This window comes from Scophthalmus maximus, chromosome 2, assembly GCF_022379125.1.
Source record: "Scophthalmus maximus strain ysfricsl-2021 chromosome 2, ASM2237912v1, whole genome shotgun sequence".
Lineage (NCBI taxonomy): Eukaryota > Metazoa > Chordata > Actinopteri > Pleuronectiformes > Scophthalmidae > Scophthalmus > Scophthalmus maximus.
In genome coordinates, this window is record NC_061516.1 from 15,059,475 (window position 1) to 15,076,100 (window position 16,626).

The 16,626-nt window shown below is 42.1% G+C and overlaps 1 protein-coding gene across 2 annotated transcripts; it reads right to left on the bottom strand.

The window, feature by feature from the left end:
- Positions 1 to 199: 199 nt before the first annotated feature.
- On the bottom strand, positions 200 to 16,046 carry c2cd2l (c2cd2 like). Of its 2 annotated transcripts, none has more exons than XM_035626347.2 (15): positions 15,738 to 16,046; positions 14,977 to 15,429; positions 7,946 to 8,041; positions 7,624 to 7,743; positions 6,942 to 7,052; positions 6,170 to 6,283; positions 5,951 to 6,050; positions 5,731 to 5,863; positions 5,538 to 5,602; positions 5,195 to 5,316; positions 4,460 to 4,631; positions 4,234 to 4,332; positions 3,702 to 3,796; positions 3,132 to 3,345; positions 200 to 2,154 (listed from the first exon to the last, which is right to left on the bottom strand). In XM_035626347.2, the coding sequence occupies exons 2-15, from the start codon at positions 15,340 to 15,342 to the stop codon at positions 1,904 to 1,906; spliced, it is 2,058 nt and encodes a 685-aa protein (XP_035482240.2). In that variant the 5' UTR covers positions 15,343 to 15,429; positions 15,738 to 16,046; the 3' UTR covers positions 200 to 1,903. The 2 variants fall into 2 exon arrangements, with proteins under 2 accessions (XP_035482240.2, XP_035482239.2); XM_035626346.2 differs by having other exon boundaries at positions 3,702 to 3,835; positions 15,738 to 16,045.
- Between the last annotated feature and the right edge of the window lie 580 nt (positions 16,047 to 16,626).

Below are 16,626 nucleotides of genomic sequence, written 5' to 3' on the forward strand. Positions count from 1 at the left end.
AAGACTTTAACACCAGTGATGTAGGTTCATCAGTAAAGCATTGAACAGACCTAGGCTGTTGGAATAATGAGTCGTATGTACTTTTACATTTTAAAGTAGCTCAGAGTGTCGGGAGACGGACAAATCAAAACTCATTTCCAAACTCCAAAAATAGCAAATAAAAGAGCCACACGTAATCTAGAGTATGGTACAGACCAAGTGACCTTAAAAAATAATTTATTTGCAATAAATTAAACAGTTCAAATATAACAGAAATTATACACATCCCAACAGTTTCACCACTCCCTGTTTCACATTCCAGCCACATGTACTGTACATATCACATAATGTCCCTTAATCAGTGAAGTGGCTTTGTTCATTTGTTCAGCATTTTTAACTGGTTCATTTTTTTTTAATTTTTTTTAAAGCACATGGTACATGTCCGTCCTTCAGACAGCATTGGCTCAAAGACCTTCTGATTTTTAACAGCTATTTATGTTAATAAACATGAAAAATGTCAATCAAAATAATTAAATTTGATCATTCTAAAGTCTCATAATTAAAGCAGTGGGTTCAAATATTTTTTTCTTTTTCTGACTAAACACAAAGATTAAAAAAATTATTTATATTTTTCAGTTTGCCTTTCATGGATGCAGCAGGTTTTCTCATATTGTTGCTATAGCAATCTGATATCTAGCCCTGAGTGCGTCCACTACAACAATCAACTTTTGACAATCTTGTTGCTTGCAATGCTTCAGTACAGCATTTTTAAACACTTCCTTGAGACCTTTAAAACCTGCAGCATTGGTGCAATATTGTCACTTGTGTGAGATAAAAGAAAAAAAACAATAAGATAACAATCCTACATGAAACAGGATCCGTTTTGTAATATTTCGATTATGATCTGATCACGTCTCAGAATTTCACACAATATACCATATGCAATCGTGCTGCACTGTAATGATAGTTATTGCAGTAATAAAATGTCAATATGAGCATTAACTGAAACTTAATAATGTGCTTAGATGCACCTTTGCACGTATCGGAGTGAAGACGAACGATTAGCAGGACTTGATCGTGTTTTCCTTTCTGACAGAATACTGTCGCACCTTAAAAAAGTTTATTGCCCAGCTTGACGAGTCTTGTGGAGATCTTGGCTGGTAAAGTTTCAAAACCAAACTGAAATGCAGTTATGAGCTAAACTTCAAATAAAATTCCACAGGAAGTGCCCTTATAAAATAAAAAAGTACAACAAATATATTATCTTTTCTGCTTCATACATTAGATACAACATTTAACAACATCCTAAAACCAATTTATAAGCAATTATGAATTAACATTACAGCTAATTTAAGACAGATTCTCGTTAACTCACTTAAACCCATGTGTCTAAAATTACATGTGCATGGAAAAACAGCAATGTCTCTATTTTACAGGATAATGCAAATATGATGAGTCATTTTCTGGGGGAGTAAAATAAATAGCACTTGCTTGATGAGAACCACACAATGAATAAATTACCTTTATACAACCAAGGAACCAAAGTGCAACCAATAATGTTATAGTGGCCTTTTATATAGTTTCAGAGTTTCCACCAATCGGCCACAATCAAACACAGCATTTCAATGTAGTTATTTCCCTCTCCTCACTCAGTAGTGGATTAAAAGAAATAGAAAATCACATTTAAACCTCAGTGATGTGATTGAATATGACTTCTGTCCTAAAGGTGCAGTAGTTCCTCTCCAGAGGAAAGCCCTCGCAGAGGTATCCTCCTTTCAACGTGTACAGGTGATAACCCGCCGGGGGTGTTCAACTTGCCACAGACTGGACTCGAGGTTTAGTTGTTCTTCTGACAGAACCAACAGAGGGTTTAAAACAATCCTGTTAAGTTGGGATAACCCATGTCTTAGCCTCACATTGATAATTAGTTATCCAGTGAGCTTGCTCCTCCGTTGGTGGCAGTGCCTTTGCCATTTGATTTGCCTGATGAACGGAAGGAGAAGCGTTTGATCAGACGCCGGGAGAAGCTGCCGGACTTTTTACGGCTGCTGGCTGCTGCAGCAGCGAAGTTAATGTCCATGTTGGAGATGTCTTCGTGAGATTGGCTGAGGCAGGACTCCTTTTCTCTATGTCGTCTGCGAAAAAACAGCTTTGTCCCGCTCTGCAGAAAGCCCACTGAAGGAAGCACAGATAGATAATTGGGACCTTGTTGAAAAACACAAACTAATGACCCAATGGTAAGTTTTATGAATGATTGATTTCAAGAGATCATGACTGATTTCATGAAATAGCTCCATTAGGACATTTATATTCAAATTGAATTTAGCACTTCTCCATTCAAAACCACTTTTGTCTGGTTGGTAGTCAGCATGGCCTCCAGAGGGCAGCAGCAGGACTTGAGAATAAGTTGTGCTATATGGCCTGAAAATCTGAAGCCCTGTTATACATACTGTTAAAGGTGGGAATGTTACTGTGTGTGTGTGTGTGTGTGTGTGTGTGTGTGTGTGTGTGTGTGTGTGTGTGTGTGTGTGTGTGTGTGTGTGTGTGTGTGTGTGTGTGTGTGTGTGTGTGTGTGTGTGTGTGTGTGTGTGTGTGTGTGTGTGTGTGTGTGTGTGTTGGTTCCTTTATAAATGGTAAAACACCAATTTGAGCTGAGAGCTGGATTGATTATGTGTGAAAGGGAGAGCCAGCATGGCAGGACAGAACACCAACACTATTGTGTTACAGCCCACATCTCTGATATCAGGAGGCTGACATGATATCTATGAACCACACACTGGGGCAGCTTTATGCAGACTTTGTTTGGTTCAATGTAAACATGCAAAAGGGGCCTAATGAGGGGTCTTCTTAACGGTAATACAGCAGGAGCTCTGTATAAAGGGGTCTAGCGATTGCTCACTTGAAGTTCTGATGCTTTGTAAGGCTATAACAGCTTTGTTTGCATGTGAAATATACTGGGACAAAACATTATTTAAAGATATTTTCCAATTCCAAGAGAAGGAGCAACATGAAATCAAACAGTCTGCAAAAATGAAATAAAGCTGACATTATCATTAGGGTAAGACATGAAGAGTGTTGATAGAAACTGAACTTAACCTTTGATGATTTTAATGCAAAGACCAAATTGTAAACTGATGACAGTGTTACTGTACCTTTGTGGTCTTTGAGGCTGCGGGTTTCCAAGGCACCAGTGGAACCAGTATCTGATTCCACATCATCCACTGATGGACGCTCCGACACGTCAGAGGGTGTGGTTTCATCTGGGTCTTGGTGATGCCCCACCTTGAAGTGGTTGCCATGCATGGCTGCATCCATGGCTGCAGCGTAGCCACTGGATAACGCACAGTCATCTTCCGAGAGTGGAACCTGATGGGTGTTACATATTGAATTGTTACAAATTTCCGGTTTTCAGTGTAGCCTCTTGCACTGAATTCATTTCTACAGGCTTTCAGGCAAAAATGAGGTCAGAGGCCTCATTCTGCTATGATATGCGCCAACAGGGGGCCGTGAGCGTGGACTAAATTTAGATCAAACTCATTTTGCCTGGTTCAATGTCACTGCATTTTAGATTCAAGTAGTACGTTTTGTTCGTGAATGACAAATCAAAACAGTTGCACACAAACATACTGTAACCTAAAATGCAGGGAAGAAGAGTTCAGTAGTTTTGTTTCACCATTGATGCCACAAATTCCCACTGCATTCGACAGTTTCCATTCTCTGACCTTTGACACGCCCGAGATGATCAGTGTGCTCCTTTTTGTCGGGGTTTTCCGTGCTACTTTGGAGGCGGATTCCGTCAGCTGGCGAATGGCCGTCTCTGCAACAGGATCCAGGCCATTAGAGAGGCGATTGCTCTCTGAGCAGCAAAAGGATAAATATGTAAATCAGCACAATACTAGTGAACTGCGATATGCTGTTTTTCCCAAAATGTTCACCTGAATTAACTGATTTTGGTTTCAGTGCAGTCTGGAAATGTATGATTTATTAGGAATATATACAAAATAGTATTGTATTAAACAAAAAAAAAGATCAGTCTTTTATCTAAAATTAGATTTTTTTTTGTACTTTGCTCTGTATAGTAAGTAAGTAGTTTTCCTGGGTTCACCTGTCTTTAAACCTTGAAGTTTTTGAACAGTACATGATGGATACTGAAAAGCGCGTTCCTGTTGTCTGGTGTTACACTGCAGCTTGTTACTTATCCTACTTTGCATCTGCCGTGTAAAACAACTTTTAGCCTTTCGGTCGAGGACTCACTGCTTGGGTTCGGGCTGGTGCTGCCTCTGCCATCAGACAGGACGGTGGGTTTGTTCTCGGTCACCTCCACTTTGGATGGTGAACGCAGAGGGGAATCACCTGAAGGGAATCATTATTCTACGTCATAAAGTATTTTATGTCATCGTTAAAATGATCGCAACATTCGTTTATCTCTACTTGTGCACAATCCCTTGAAGAAACTTCACACTTGACTCTGTCAACTAACCTAGACTGCGTTCCAGTTTAAGTCGAGACTGGACTGTCGTGACAGTGGTGATGATGGTTCCATCTGGCATGATGGTTCGGTCCACGTCAACTTTCTTGGTTGGGGTTAGGGAAGAAAGGAGTGGCAAAGCATTGTGGGTGCTCTGAGGCTCCTCTGTTTCCACATACAGCAGCTGGTGGAGTCGAGCAGAAAATGGAGTCAGAAGCTCACATTTAATAGGGCTTCGCATTTTTCATTCCACATTCAAAATGTGTAGAGTGGGCGGGCAGGTCATCAAACAAAAGGGCAGTTTATTAAAGAGGTGGGCACTTTATTCAAACTGATATTTGGACTTGCAGGGATTATGTATTATCAGTTACAACAGATCGTAGGAGGGGTAGAGAAGTACAGGAGATGTTATCGTGTCTCCTGTAGGTTATTTTTGCCTTAATTTTAGAGAACAACAGGTACTGTACCAAAATAAAATGGGAAAAAAGCAGACGATTATGCTCTCTTTGAAGAAATAAGTAGAAAAAAAGACAACCAGCTGGCTGCTGAAAAGGCCAGAAGAGATCTCAGACAACTATTTGAGGTATGACAATGATCTTTACAATGCTGCCTCTTCCTTTTGTTTCGTTCCAGCTTACTTTATGTCAGATATCCGACTGAGATGTAACTGTACACTTTAAGGCATGAGAGTAACTTTGAAGCAGTTTTCTATCATTTTGCAGTGATGCCTTGCATCTTGCCACTCACTTCTGCTGTGATAGTAGCGCTTGGTGCCAAGCCGTGGCCGGGGCCTATTGACAGTATATGTCGTCCGCTGGAAACTTTGTCGCGCAGATCCAAGGTGATGCAGGCGTGACCCGGCAGGAATTCTACCCAACAGAAAGAAAGTCTAAACACAATTGTAGAAACAGCATGGAAGTCACTGCGGAAATTTTAGACATCCTAAAACGCTAACACATTTCATTACGGTGAGCCTGCAAGCAGTGCATTTTCAAGCAAAGGATGATTTTGCCTAGCCAATCTAAAAGTTTCTGCTGATCAGGTTTCTGAACAGCAGCCAGTATTGAATTGCTATTGAGCATTGCCTTACGTTCCCTTTTGCCATTGTGCTCCAGAAGTCTGACTCTCAGCTCTTTGGTTTCTGGGCTCAGCTCCCTTCAACACAGAGAAAACAGCTGTGTTAGATTTAAAGTGAAACCCCTAATGCGAAATTAGTACCTAATTTGAATGTAAACATTTACAACACATCAACAGCACTTTGATATCACAGATGCCTTTCGTACAGAGTAATTTCTTCACTCCACTCCAGTGGGGTGTTGTGGTTACTGGGCACAGGCAGGAAGCTGGTTGTCCTTTCTGTGGTGGGTTGGTCCAAGCTCAGGACACAGCACAGCTCCTCTGATGTAGACCACTGACCTGCAATCACACAGCGAGGAAGTCAGACCCTGGCAAATCAGCAGGAAGCTGGACAGAAATAATCTGACGCCAAGGGAAAAATCTGACCTTTACTCAAGGTCGCACTGAGCTGCCTGAGCTGTAGTCGTCGTACCAAGACACTCTGGGAAACAGAGTTCAATCCCACTGACAGAAGGTCCATAGGGGCCTGGGAGAAAACAGAAGGAGGTTGCAGATCTCATTAGCTAAACCATGTTCAAACATAGGATCTATAATGCAGCATCCTGTCATTTTTCCTAACTTTGCGGAAAAAAAACAATTTCTCACCGAAGGACTGGATGCACAAGTCTTGAGGTTGAGGACCATGGCTGGCTGGGTGCTGAACAGAGTGTCCTCTATCAGTCCCCTAATCATGCCCATGTCTGCCCCACCCTCAGTGGCCTACGAAGAAAAAGAAGCAACTGATTACTCCCTGATGATAAACTGGTACACGTTGTAGCAGGGAACGCCCGCAAACTGACATTTAGACACAAACTGGTCATTTCAATGCATTGTTTTGCCTGAGCTTACTAATAAAAATATCCAAGAGAAGCAAATGGAATATGATCTTTACTGTTGCTTCATTTTAAAAAACATTATGTTTGTTCAAAAAGCATTGCACCTACCGTAAATCAATCCTAATATTTACGTTTGGCTAAACAAGTGGTCTAAAAATCTAAACCTTTGTTCAGATTTAGTGAGCATCCATGGCAGCTCCGTCTTCAGTGGTGAAAACAGATAAAGTTTTTTTCCTTACTTTATTGATTGTCTTTGTAGCAGTCTCATACAAAAGACAATGGCACACACATTTATGTAACGACATTAAAGAACGGCATTTCCTTCATGACTCATGAAGAGTTTAAAAGGCTTGAAAGTGACTTTGCAAAACATTACATGTTACATTACATGTTGACAGAGATTTGTGAAGAGCATTTGGCAGAAAGCGTGACCACAGACTCAGAAAGATTTGCGTACTGTAATGTGTATTTCCTTTTTTTTGACTGCATGTAACCTTCCGGTTTGTAAAGAGGGTGGCGGTAGCAGTATCAGATGTTCTCACCTGTCTCCGCAGCTTGCATGGAGACACGGTCAGAGAAAATGAGGGCTGCTTGGAGAGAGTCCAGGATATCAGCAAACCCTCGTCCTCCACCTCCTCCAGACACACCACCACCTGATTGAGACAGAGAGATGAGAGCTGGGTTGGAAAACACCTTAAACACAGAACCAAAACGCCGGTTAACAGGCTTGCAGTTATCCTAGATTACTGAAGTGAAATACTACTACTACTTTGAATTTCAAGTGTAGCATTTTTGAATCGATAACTAATGGGTACAATATTGCATTTTGATAATATAGTAAAAACAAGGCCACTTTCTGGATGATTAACAGTTCTCTGAACATTTTTCTTAGAATGCTGGACAGTGAGAGGAGAGAAGTACAAAAGGAAAATCCTTTTTATCATGAATACTTCTTCAGTTACTAAAGGGAGAAAACATCTCCAAGACAAGATGCCACATGATTTATGAGTTGCAGCCACAGAATTTCTAATAACACAGAGGTTATTTAAGGTCACACATTTAAGGGTGGTGACCGTGTTGGCAGGATGGGATTAAATGAGATTTTTTTGTGTAAATGTACACATTTGAATAACAATGCAAATGGGGCTCTGACATTTTCATTTGTTTTAGAGGCCTGCCCTCAAATGTGCAAATTGCAAAAATCCAGGTGGTGTGCTTTTGTACCTTTGTCACCATAGGTGCTGTAGTGATCTGATAGGTGTCCATGGAAACAGCAGCAGGTGACTGCTGGGTGACCGTCACAGGAAATGTCACCGTGTCCACCCAACATTTACATTGCAAAACCTGTAAAAAACAGTCTAGATGTTCGTGATTCTTGAAAAATGCTCGTTACCGACAAAATACCATCACACCTTCTCTGAGACTAATAAAATCCATGTGTATCAATGTGAATCTCACATGACAAAGGTTCACTGAGTGACTGACTAAACCCTAAACCCTGTGTTTATTGCAGCTGTAATGAACATGAGCCACAAAGTTAACTTACCATTCTGTGTGTGGATTGGTCGGTGCAGGTCACACTTTCTATTGCGGAGGCAGCATTTAACTGGAGACTGCTGTCAAAAGTGATCTGGATGGAGCTCTGGGAGAGACAGGGGAAGATAGCGAATGTCCTAAATATTACATAAGGGATAGAAGAGAGCAACTTGAAATGAAATAAAAGGTTTTGTACTGTAGCGTTGAAGCAGCTAGTCATGGTCCTTGTAATAGTCAATTGGTAAATGAAACGGCTGCTGTATAATTTAAACTAAAATGCAAATGAACTTACATGAATTTTAAGCATGTTTTGCAACACATGTAAAAGACCAGTGATTGGATGATCTCTTGCATACAATCCTGGCAGCATATTCACATGCATGCATTCATCACACCTTGTAATCCTCAAAAAAGAAAAGGAACAACATTGCTGCTAATGTGAGAATATTAGTGTAAGATTATTTTCTTATGCAAAAGATTCAGTATTCCAAGGTTTAAAGTCTGGTGCAGAAGATGTGCATGAACTGATAAGCAGACTCTTTCATGTTGCCATCATATTTATTGTATTGTTTACAATGCATGGCGAAGTACAAATGTGATTTCAAGCCCAGGCAGCTTTGTGGATTTGTGCACTTAGTCGAATAGTGCCTGAAGATACTGGCAAATAAATTACAACATATGTTTTACCAAAGGGTGGTAAGGAGTACATTCAAGTTAATATGAGCTTTTGTAATAATGTAGAAGTATTAATACACTTTTCAATAAACAGGTTCAGTCAATGCAGTCAATGCAGTCGATGCTTAGTCACGCTTACAGCAAGGCGGGACTTCAAAGACAATCCAAACAATACAGTGGTACTGTGGAAACACTAATGGCTTACTATCATTGTGTGTGTGAGTGTGTCTGTGTGTGCACGCCAGAGGATCTGTTACACTGGTTGGCTTTAACTGGCTCAGGAGATCCAAGCGAGAGAAAACAAATCCCCTATTGTCAGGGCATATGTTCTTCTAGGTCCCAGTCCAATCTCTATCAAACACAACAGATGAGGCGGGGCAGTGTGTTCGTGTGTGTGTCAGTGTTCCAGCCAGAAGGGCAGGAAGCCAACTGCCATGCCGCAAGCTTAGATTCCCTGGACCAACACTGCAGTCACATGACTACAGCATACAACCGGCTGTGTTTTAACTTCAGTTGGCTGGAGCCTCTAAAACTGCTCAGTCACCCAGCCATTCCTCACGTGCGGAGTGCAGAACAAATATACGCTGTGATGTACAGTATTTTAGATTGTGGGGCTTTAGGATAACCCATTCACCTCAGGACTGTCATTGTGTGTGCCCCGTATATGTGTATGACTGGGTGTGTGTGTCACTGCAGTCAAACATGACTGGTTCATTTGTACTTAGGCTAATATAGCAAGTACAACATTTTGAGAAAATACTCCTGAGTGTCATTGTTTTTTGGGGGGGGGGAGTCCATGCATTTTGCAAAAAAAGGTAAGGTGCGAAAAAATAAGTTTAGAATTTTTTCTAGATGATTTTGTACACTCCATCTCACAGATGGGAGTGTAGATATATAGATAGAAAATATTAGCAGAAACAGTGGGGCTTGACACGCATCACAGGGCCCTGGTCCCAGAATCAACACTAAAAATTAAATTATTTGGTTTGTGTTTTAACTTCTAGACCACCGGACGCCTCACAGCAACAACTTGAAAACCCCCCAAGTATTTAAGACCTAAATGTACTACAATTTTTTAACTGTCAAACAGGCTAATGCATGACAAAAAGAGACTGACATCTTTTAGATTTGCAAATTACTTCATGACGCACAGCAACGTAGGCTTGCCAAGATATGAGAGAAGGGTGAGTCATTTGATTTTCAGTCTTTGTAAGTTTCTGTAAAATAATCACTATCCGGGCTGCACCAAAATTCCAGCATTGTAGGTTTTTTGGGGTTTACCACAATACTAGTTTGATGTTTAGGAGCATAGATGCTTGGAAGCTGGGACATGATGGTGCAGCCTTCACCCGGTATTGAATTTGGTTATTAGGTAAAGCACAGAATACCTAAATTTATGGATTCCTATTCCTTCAAAGGAAGTTTACTTAGACATTTTACATCATTGGCTTGATGGGTGGCCATCTGGTGCACTGTGGTGTTGTTTATCCTCCTGGCAAAAGCTACCGAGCTCATTTGGTCATGGAGAGGCCGATGCTTGCAGCATGACCACAGATTTGTCCTTGTAAACTACCGCTGTTCAACTGAGTGTGCATGTGCGGGGTATTTGTGGAATGGGACCATTCCCGAGGACATCCATGGTGTCACTTCAGGTTTGTCAGCGTCACCCCCTTTGGGTCTGACTGGCTGAACGCCTCTGAAAGCATGTGGGTCAACCAGAAATACACTCCCCTCGTGGCTTTAGTTGACCCTCATCTTCCTCTCCAGCGTGTATCTAAGGTTCGGACTACAGCACACCACAAGCTTAGTGGTGTAGAAAATCAACTACTAATGGGTTTTTAGCAGTGCGACTGAAGAAATGGCTTTGTTTGTTAGCAATGTTAACATAACTTTGGGTTACTTGGTATGTATTCATATGTGTTCATTTTATTTAACTATATTTCTTCATTTCTATTTGTATTTGCACTGCTTTTATTGTGTTTGGTAATTGTACATTGGACTATTTTATTACTTGTATTACTATTGCTATTTAAAGCACTTTGTGACATGTGTCTGTGAAAAGCACTATAGAAATAAACTTATTTTTATTATTATTACTAAATTATGAACAAATTATTATTAACAAAAAAGCTTTGTAAAAAGTGTTCCAGCATTACTTCAATGTATATTAAGGTATCGTATAGAAATCGGTATGCTACATTGTGTTTGTCTAAATTATAAATGCTGTGTCAAAGGAGCAGCCTTGGAGATCAATGCCTGCAACTGAACGTTTTTAATAAATATAGTTCATTATTTCCTGTTGTAGTAAAAATTGACACATTTCAATCCATGTGACTGGGTGATAAAACGGTTAGTTTCCTGTGCTATCATAGCGAATGAGTGCCGAGTGCTTCACATCCCCTGTCGTTAAGAAGGAAATCTACTTGAGCATAATGACAGAGATTAATCATCTACCAGCAGCTCACAGTCAGAGAGGAAAGAAGTGAACTGTGGCCTCATGCTAATCACTGGGATCTTTATAATTGCAGATCTTGAATGGACAGGGAACTTCCTTATGCTCTATTACGCCTCCCGTTCCACTCACTGAGCCCAGCTGCAGATGCACACACAGCCTGACGATGCTATTGTGATCCGCGGGTCTGGGCAAGGTCAACCTTGTCCAGTCCTTCAAGCTTCCTCCACAAACTAATCCGGCCAGAGGCATCTGAATAGCTCAAGTAAACTTGATATGGACTTTAATCTGCCACGGCAAGATTATAGTCCGGGGCTGCAGTAATACTTCAACAGACAGACATTTACTCTGGATAAACAACTGAGTCATGGAACAAGCTGCATCATGGGATTACTGTCCGGAGGTGAAGGAGGGAAAATCAGATGTGCTGTTGTGGTTAGATTACAACGCTAAATTCATCTAGGGAGCTGGTAACTCCAAGGAAATCACCACTTTTTCACCGAGCATGCCAGACGTCACATATGCGCACGTGTTTTTATCCAGCAAGAGCATTTTATATAAAATGCACTTGCACCCGTCTGAGTGCCCATGGAAGTGTTGGTCTTAAAATGAGGTGTCGCTATTTTTAGGCAGTGGAAAGCAATTGCACCTTTTCTAAAGTCAGTGGCACCGTATTTCACTGTCATTTTAAGGGCTGATTATCAAGATAGTAATAGTTATGCCCCGGTGACTGAAACACAATTACAGGTGTTGTTCAAGCAGGAAAGCCAGGTCATGAAAGGGATATCACGTTTCAAAATAATCTTATAAGCATCTTAATATTAAAAAGAATTATGTGATGAGCCAGACTCGCCAGCTACACCCGTCTGTCTGCATATCATATTTGTTCCTTTCCCACACCAACACCTGCTAGGCTCAAGACTCTCTACTCACTGTGAGGTAATATTGCCCACTCCTATACAACACACTGATGAACCCCACTTTTTACCTGCAGAACTGAATGTGGACATGTTGCTGGAGCCTGTACTATGAAGCGAGTTCAACGTACCCAGGATAGGTTTTCGTTACCTGGTTTGACTTAACCTAACATTGGCCGTCCTGATAACCTGCGCTATGAAGCTGGATATCAACTGCCTCAGTCAACCCTGGGTTTCCCTATCCAGTTACGAGCGCATTCATGTGGAAGTGACATTCTTCCAAGTGAAATGTGTATAATATGCTCAAACAACTAAAAAAGAAGATCCAATCAAAATATTTTTCTAAATTTTATGTCAGCCTAAAAACATGATGTAAATAATCACAGGAGTTATCATGTTTACTAATGAGTGACTATTTTTGCGCTTTTGCCGACGAAGCTCAAACTATGACGAAGAGAAGCTGAAGTGATGTCAGACTGTTTCTGCTGCTCAAGCACAGGAGAGAAGAAGTTAATGTGTGGTGAGGTCAATCACATTGAACTGTTCATTCATGATCATGAGAAATATTGTTCGGTGTGTGGATCATTATTCTAAGAAACATGTAGTATTTAGTTTTTCTTACTATTTATTGTCACTGTCTCCTCCATTTGGCTTTATATATAGGATTTTCGTTTTGGAATCAAATTTCCAGTTACACTGCACAGTTTCAACACAGTTTCAATTCTTTATTAAAACGGGTTTCACAAGGTTCTCTATTGCTTGACCAAACATAGTGGAGCCTGCAGAGTAAAAGGGTTTAAGCTGAACCCTGTTTGTTGCCTCACCTTTTCCTTGCACACTCCATCAACTTGCCTTTTCTTTGGATAAATTTCAACATAATTATTTAAAGACCTCTGTCACCATCAATCTTAAATGCCGGAGAAGTACTTAGGTTAATGCAATAAAGGATTTGCGTGCTAATCCCCACACGATGACACTGAAGCCGCATCCTCATCATGCTGTGCTCCTCCAGGGAAGCTCATGTTTTGTCCGATGTAGAAACATAATCATGAAATGCAAGTTAGAAGAGAACGTGACTACAGGCTGGGAAGCTGCTCTAGTGTCTGTTTTCGATGTGGCTGCAGCAACATGCCTGGCAGGTGACAGGTGCTTTCTGTATGCGAGAAGCAAAGGCATTCTTCTACCATATTTCCACAAACCCAGACAGCAGGTATTTTCAGTCATGTTTTGAGGGAGGAGGTGAAAAACCAGAATACAAAGTGAACAACAACTTTGCAGTGTCTTTTCTGTAATTTGCTATCCGAGTGTAATGTTAAAAGTTTTCACTAACAAACTCACAAGTGATTTTCATGCGCCCCAGACACATTATGAATAACAGATTGCTGTGCACACAGACACAATGACGAACAGATATGTTATTGTGATGAGTGAGCTCGGGAAGCTCTGGCTCACACTCTCAGTTCACAAACTAAACACAACATGGACCGACCCACAGGGCCAGCATGTCTCTGTCTCCTCTGCCCCTGATGCATTTACACAGTCTGGAGAATCATACACATATTACGTTATTGCTGTTGCGTAAAAGCCTGCTAACTATTGTCAGCATTACATGTTCTTGTCCTTGGGTTTTAAAGCACCTCATAATCCAAAAGGTCAAATAAATAAATATGTATATATAAAACAAAACCCATAGATTAAACCTTCAGAGAATGATATTCATAAAACATGCAGTCTAATTTCTCTCGCTGAACATTCCAGGGATGTTAACCTTTTGTTGCTCTCAGTTACCAAAAAACTGAGAGCAACAAAAGGTCACAATGAGGTCAACCTATTAGACCATTGTAAGATAACCAAGTTGGCACACACACATTTACTACCATAATATGATAAAGAGGGGCAGAACCACTGAGACCTGAGTATTCAGAGAATATGCATATAGACCCTTAGCACATGATATGTTCCAGTATATGTAGGTCAGGTGGAGATGGGAAGGTATGTTTTGTGTGAGCAGCATATAGATTGTTGTTTTTTTTGGTTTTTTAAAGGTGATAGATTTGGTCTCAGTCTGGGCTTAAGAATCAGTTGATTAGATTATGGAATTTCAATTGTTTGATAAATACTATTGATTTTTGAGCGCATCCTGTATGAGATCATGTATTGGTGAACAAGTTAGACTAATTTCTAATTCAGGAGCTACAACAATGACCAATCAATTACAGCGTCAGGCTGAGCTCCAAGTGTGAGAAATCAGAATCGGTTGCAGTGGATTGATCCCTTTAAACTCCCAGCCAACTCATCTCTTAAGTCAGCGCACGCACGCACGCACGCACGCACGCACGCACGCAGACAGTTTATATTTGGGGGATAAAGGATCCATCTTCTCTTCCAGTGGAATCATCTGACTGTGATACATCAAAGGAACTATCTAAAAGGAGAAAGACCTTTCGAAACTTAGCCTCAGCCGTGGACACGTGCCTGACTATCAACCTGTCTGCAGTACTGACCACGCTGAATCCCCCCCCCCCCCCCCCCCCCCCCCCCGAAGCAGGGTTGTAACATTGCTTTAATCCCAACAGCAAAGGTTATGAGAAAGGTGAGTCAACCTTTCTTTTGCCTTGAGCGACAACAATGATTCTGCCTCTTCACACTGTGATCAAACATCCCCCCCCCCCCCCCCACGGGCCTGGGTGTCAGACTATTTTTAAGAGGTGTGGGTGTTCATACTGTGGCTACGCTGACTGGTCTTGCCTCTCCCCTCTTGTCTGCATTGATTCAGAGCTGTTACGCAAGTCTCTGCCCCCCCATCCTCTCACCGATTAGACACTCCAGCTCCCACACCAACTCCCTGCCTACACACACGGGCATAACAACATGCCCTTGCTTAACTATTTATGCCCCTGCTAAGTTGAGTAACCTTAGGCATGCTCCTCTACACACTGCCATTGGCTCTCACTTCCTCCTGTTCACCACCACAAGGTTGTCAAATGATCCACTCACCCCGTGCCTGCAGGCTTGCTCGTTCAGAGCTTTGACCCAGGTTCTCTGCCAGTTCTCCCTGAAGGACTTGAAGGAGAACAGGGAGGTCAACAAGCCTTTGACCCCGGCCTCGGTTGCAGCTCCTCCATCCCGGTCCGGGCGGAGCTTCTTCAGGAAGCCCCACACACCTCCACCCTGGCTCTGGCGGGGCCGTGCGAGGCAGGGATGCTGCGGGACCGGTGCTCCCCTGTCCTGCCCGGTGGTCTTCCTGGCTCTCCACAGCCGCAGAGCAGTCTGCAAGTACCGGAGCAGCCATGCCAGCACGATGAGCAAGGAGGCTAGAAAGAGGGCCACCAGACACAGCCAGCCCAGCTCCGGGGACTCCATCACCGCCTCCCGGAGACTCTCATATCGCCGGGTGCAGGTGGAAATATCAGGGGCTTGTCGAGTCAGAGCAGATCGGCTCCCTTCAGCCTGCGAGTGGCCGCAAACAGACAAGTCAGCCATCATGATTCAAGAGGTGCTCACACGCTATAACTGGGGAACACCCCGGAATACACCGGGGAACCACGCACCTGCTTGACTTTCATTCGCTTGTTTAGGGTCACAATAAAACACAGATCGTGCGCGCGCGTGTCGAGCAGAAGCCAACGCACTGAAATGTGCGTTAACGTTACGCACAAATCTCAAACATAGACCATGCGTTAGGAAAAAAGAATTGGAATAAATAAATGAATTAATGAATAAAAAAACCCCTCAAGATGATGAACCCACCAACCTACCGTTTAACTCACACGGTCCGAGCGGCGGGCTGCTGGGAATCGAAAGCACGGCATCGGTAACATGAAGCGGTCTTCATGGCGAAGTGTTGCGCTGCCAACAGCAAATACACTTGTCCCATCCTCCGGACTCATCAGCGATGTTTTCGACTCGTGTGTCTGTCAGCGATCGACTGGGAAACAAGCCCGGCGTTGTCTGTCGGTGCATTCACGGGCTGCGGAGGGTTCACCGTCTCCTCTACCCTCCTCCTACCCTCCGTGTCCCGTCGGTAGAAAGACGATCTGACTGACGGTGAACCGCCGCGGCCTGCAGGTGGCGCTGCAGGGGACGAACGCAACAGCAACAAGCTAGTGAAAGACACAAAACACAATTTTCAAAATAAAAGCAGAACACATACAACGTAAAAAAAAAAAAATCAAAACAATCAATATACAGGGCTTTAGTACGAACCAAGATGATTTGTGTGTGTGTGTGTGTGTGTGTGTGTGTGTGTGTGTGTGTGTGTGTGTGTGTGTGTGTGTGTGTTTGTGTGAATTTCTATCAATTTGAGTACAACATCAACCTTGTGACCTTATGTTATAGAGTGGGCCCATCAAAATACGTCATAAAAATTGCTTTTGTTGACGCTGCATAATGTTAAGCATTATTGTTTAATATCAAATGTTGTACATACAAATATGTAAAGAAAGAAAGAAAAGTTTTTTGAGTGCCGTTAATCATGTGACAGTTCACTTCCGTGTCGTCACCCTTATGGCAGTGACCGGAAGTTAGCACTTAGCAGTAAATGATTGTTTCATTTGTGTCGTACGAGCGACAAATGTGAACAGAAATAGTTGCCTTTGAAAAAAACCCAAATAATACTCGGGTTAAAAGACAACTGTTTGTATTTAG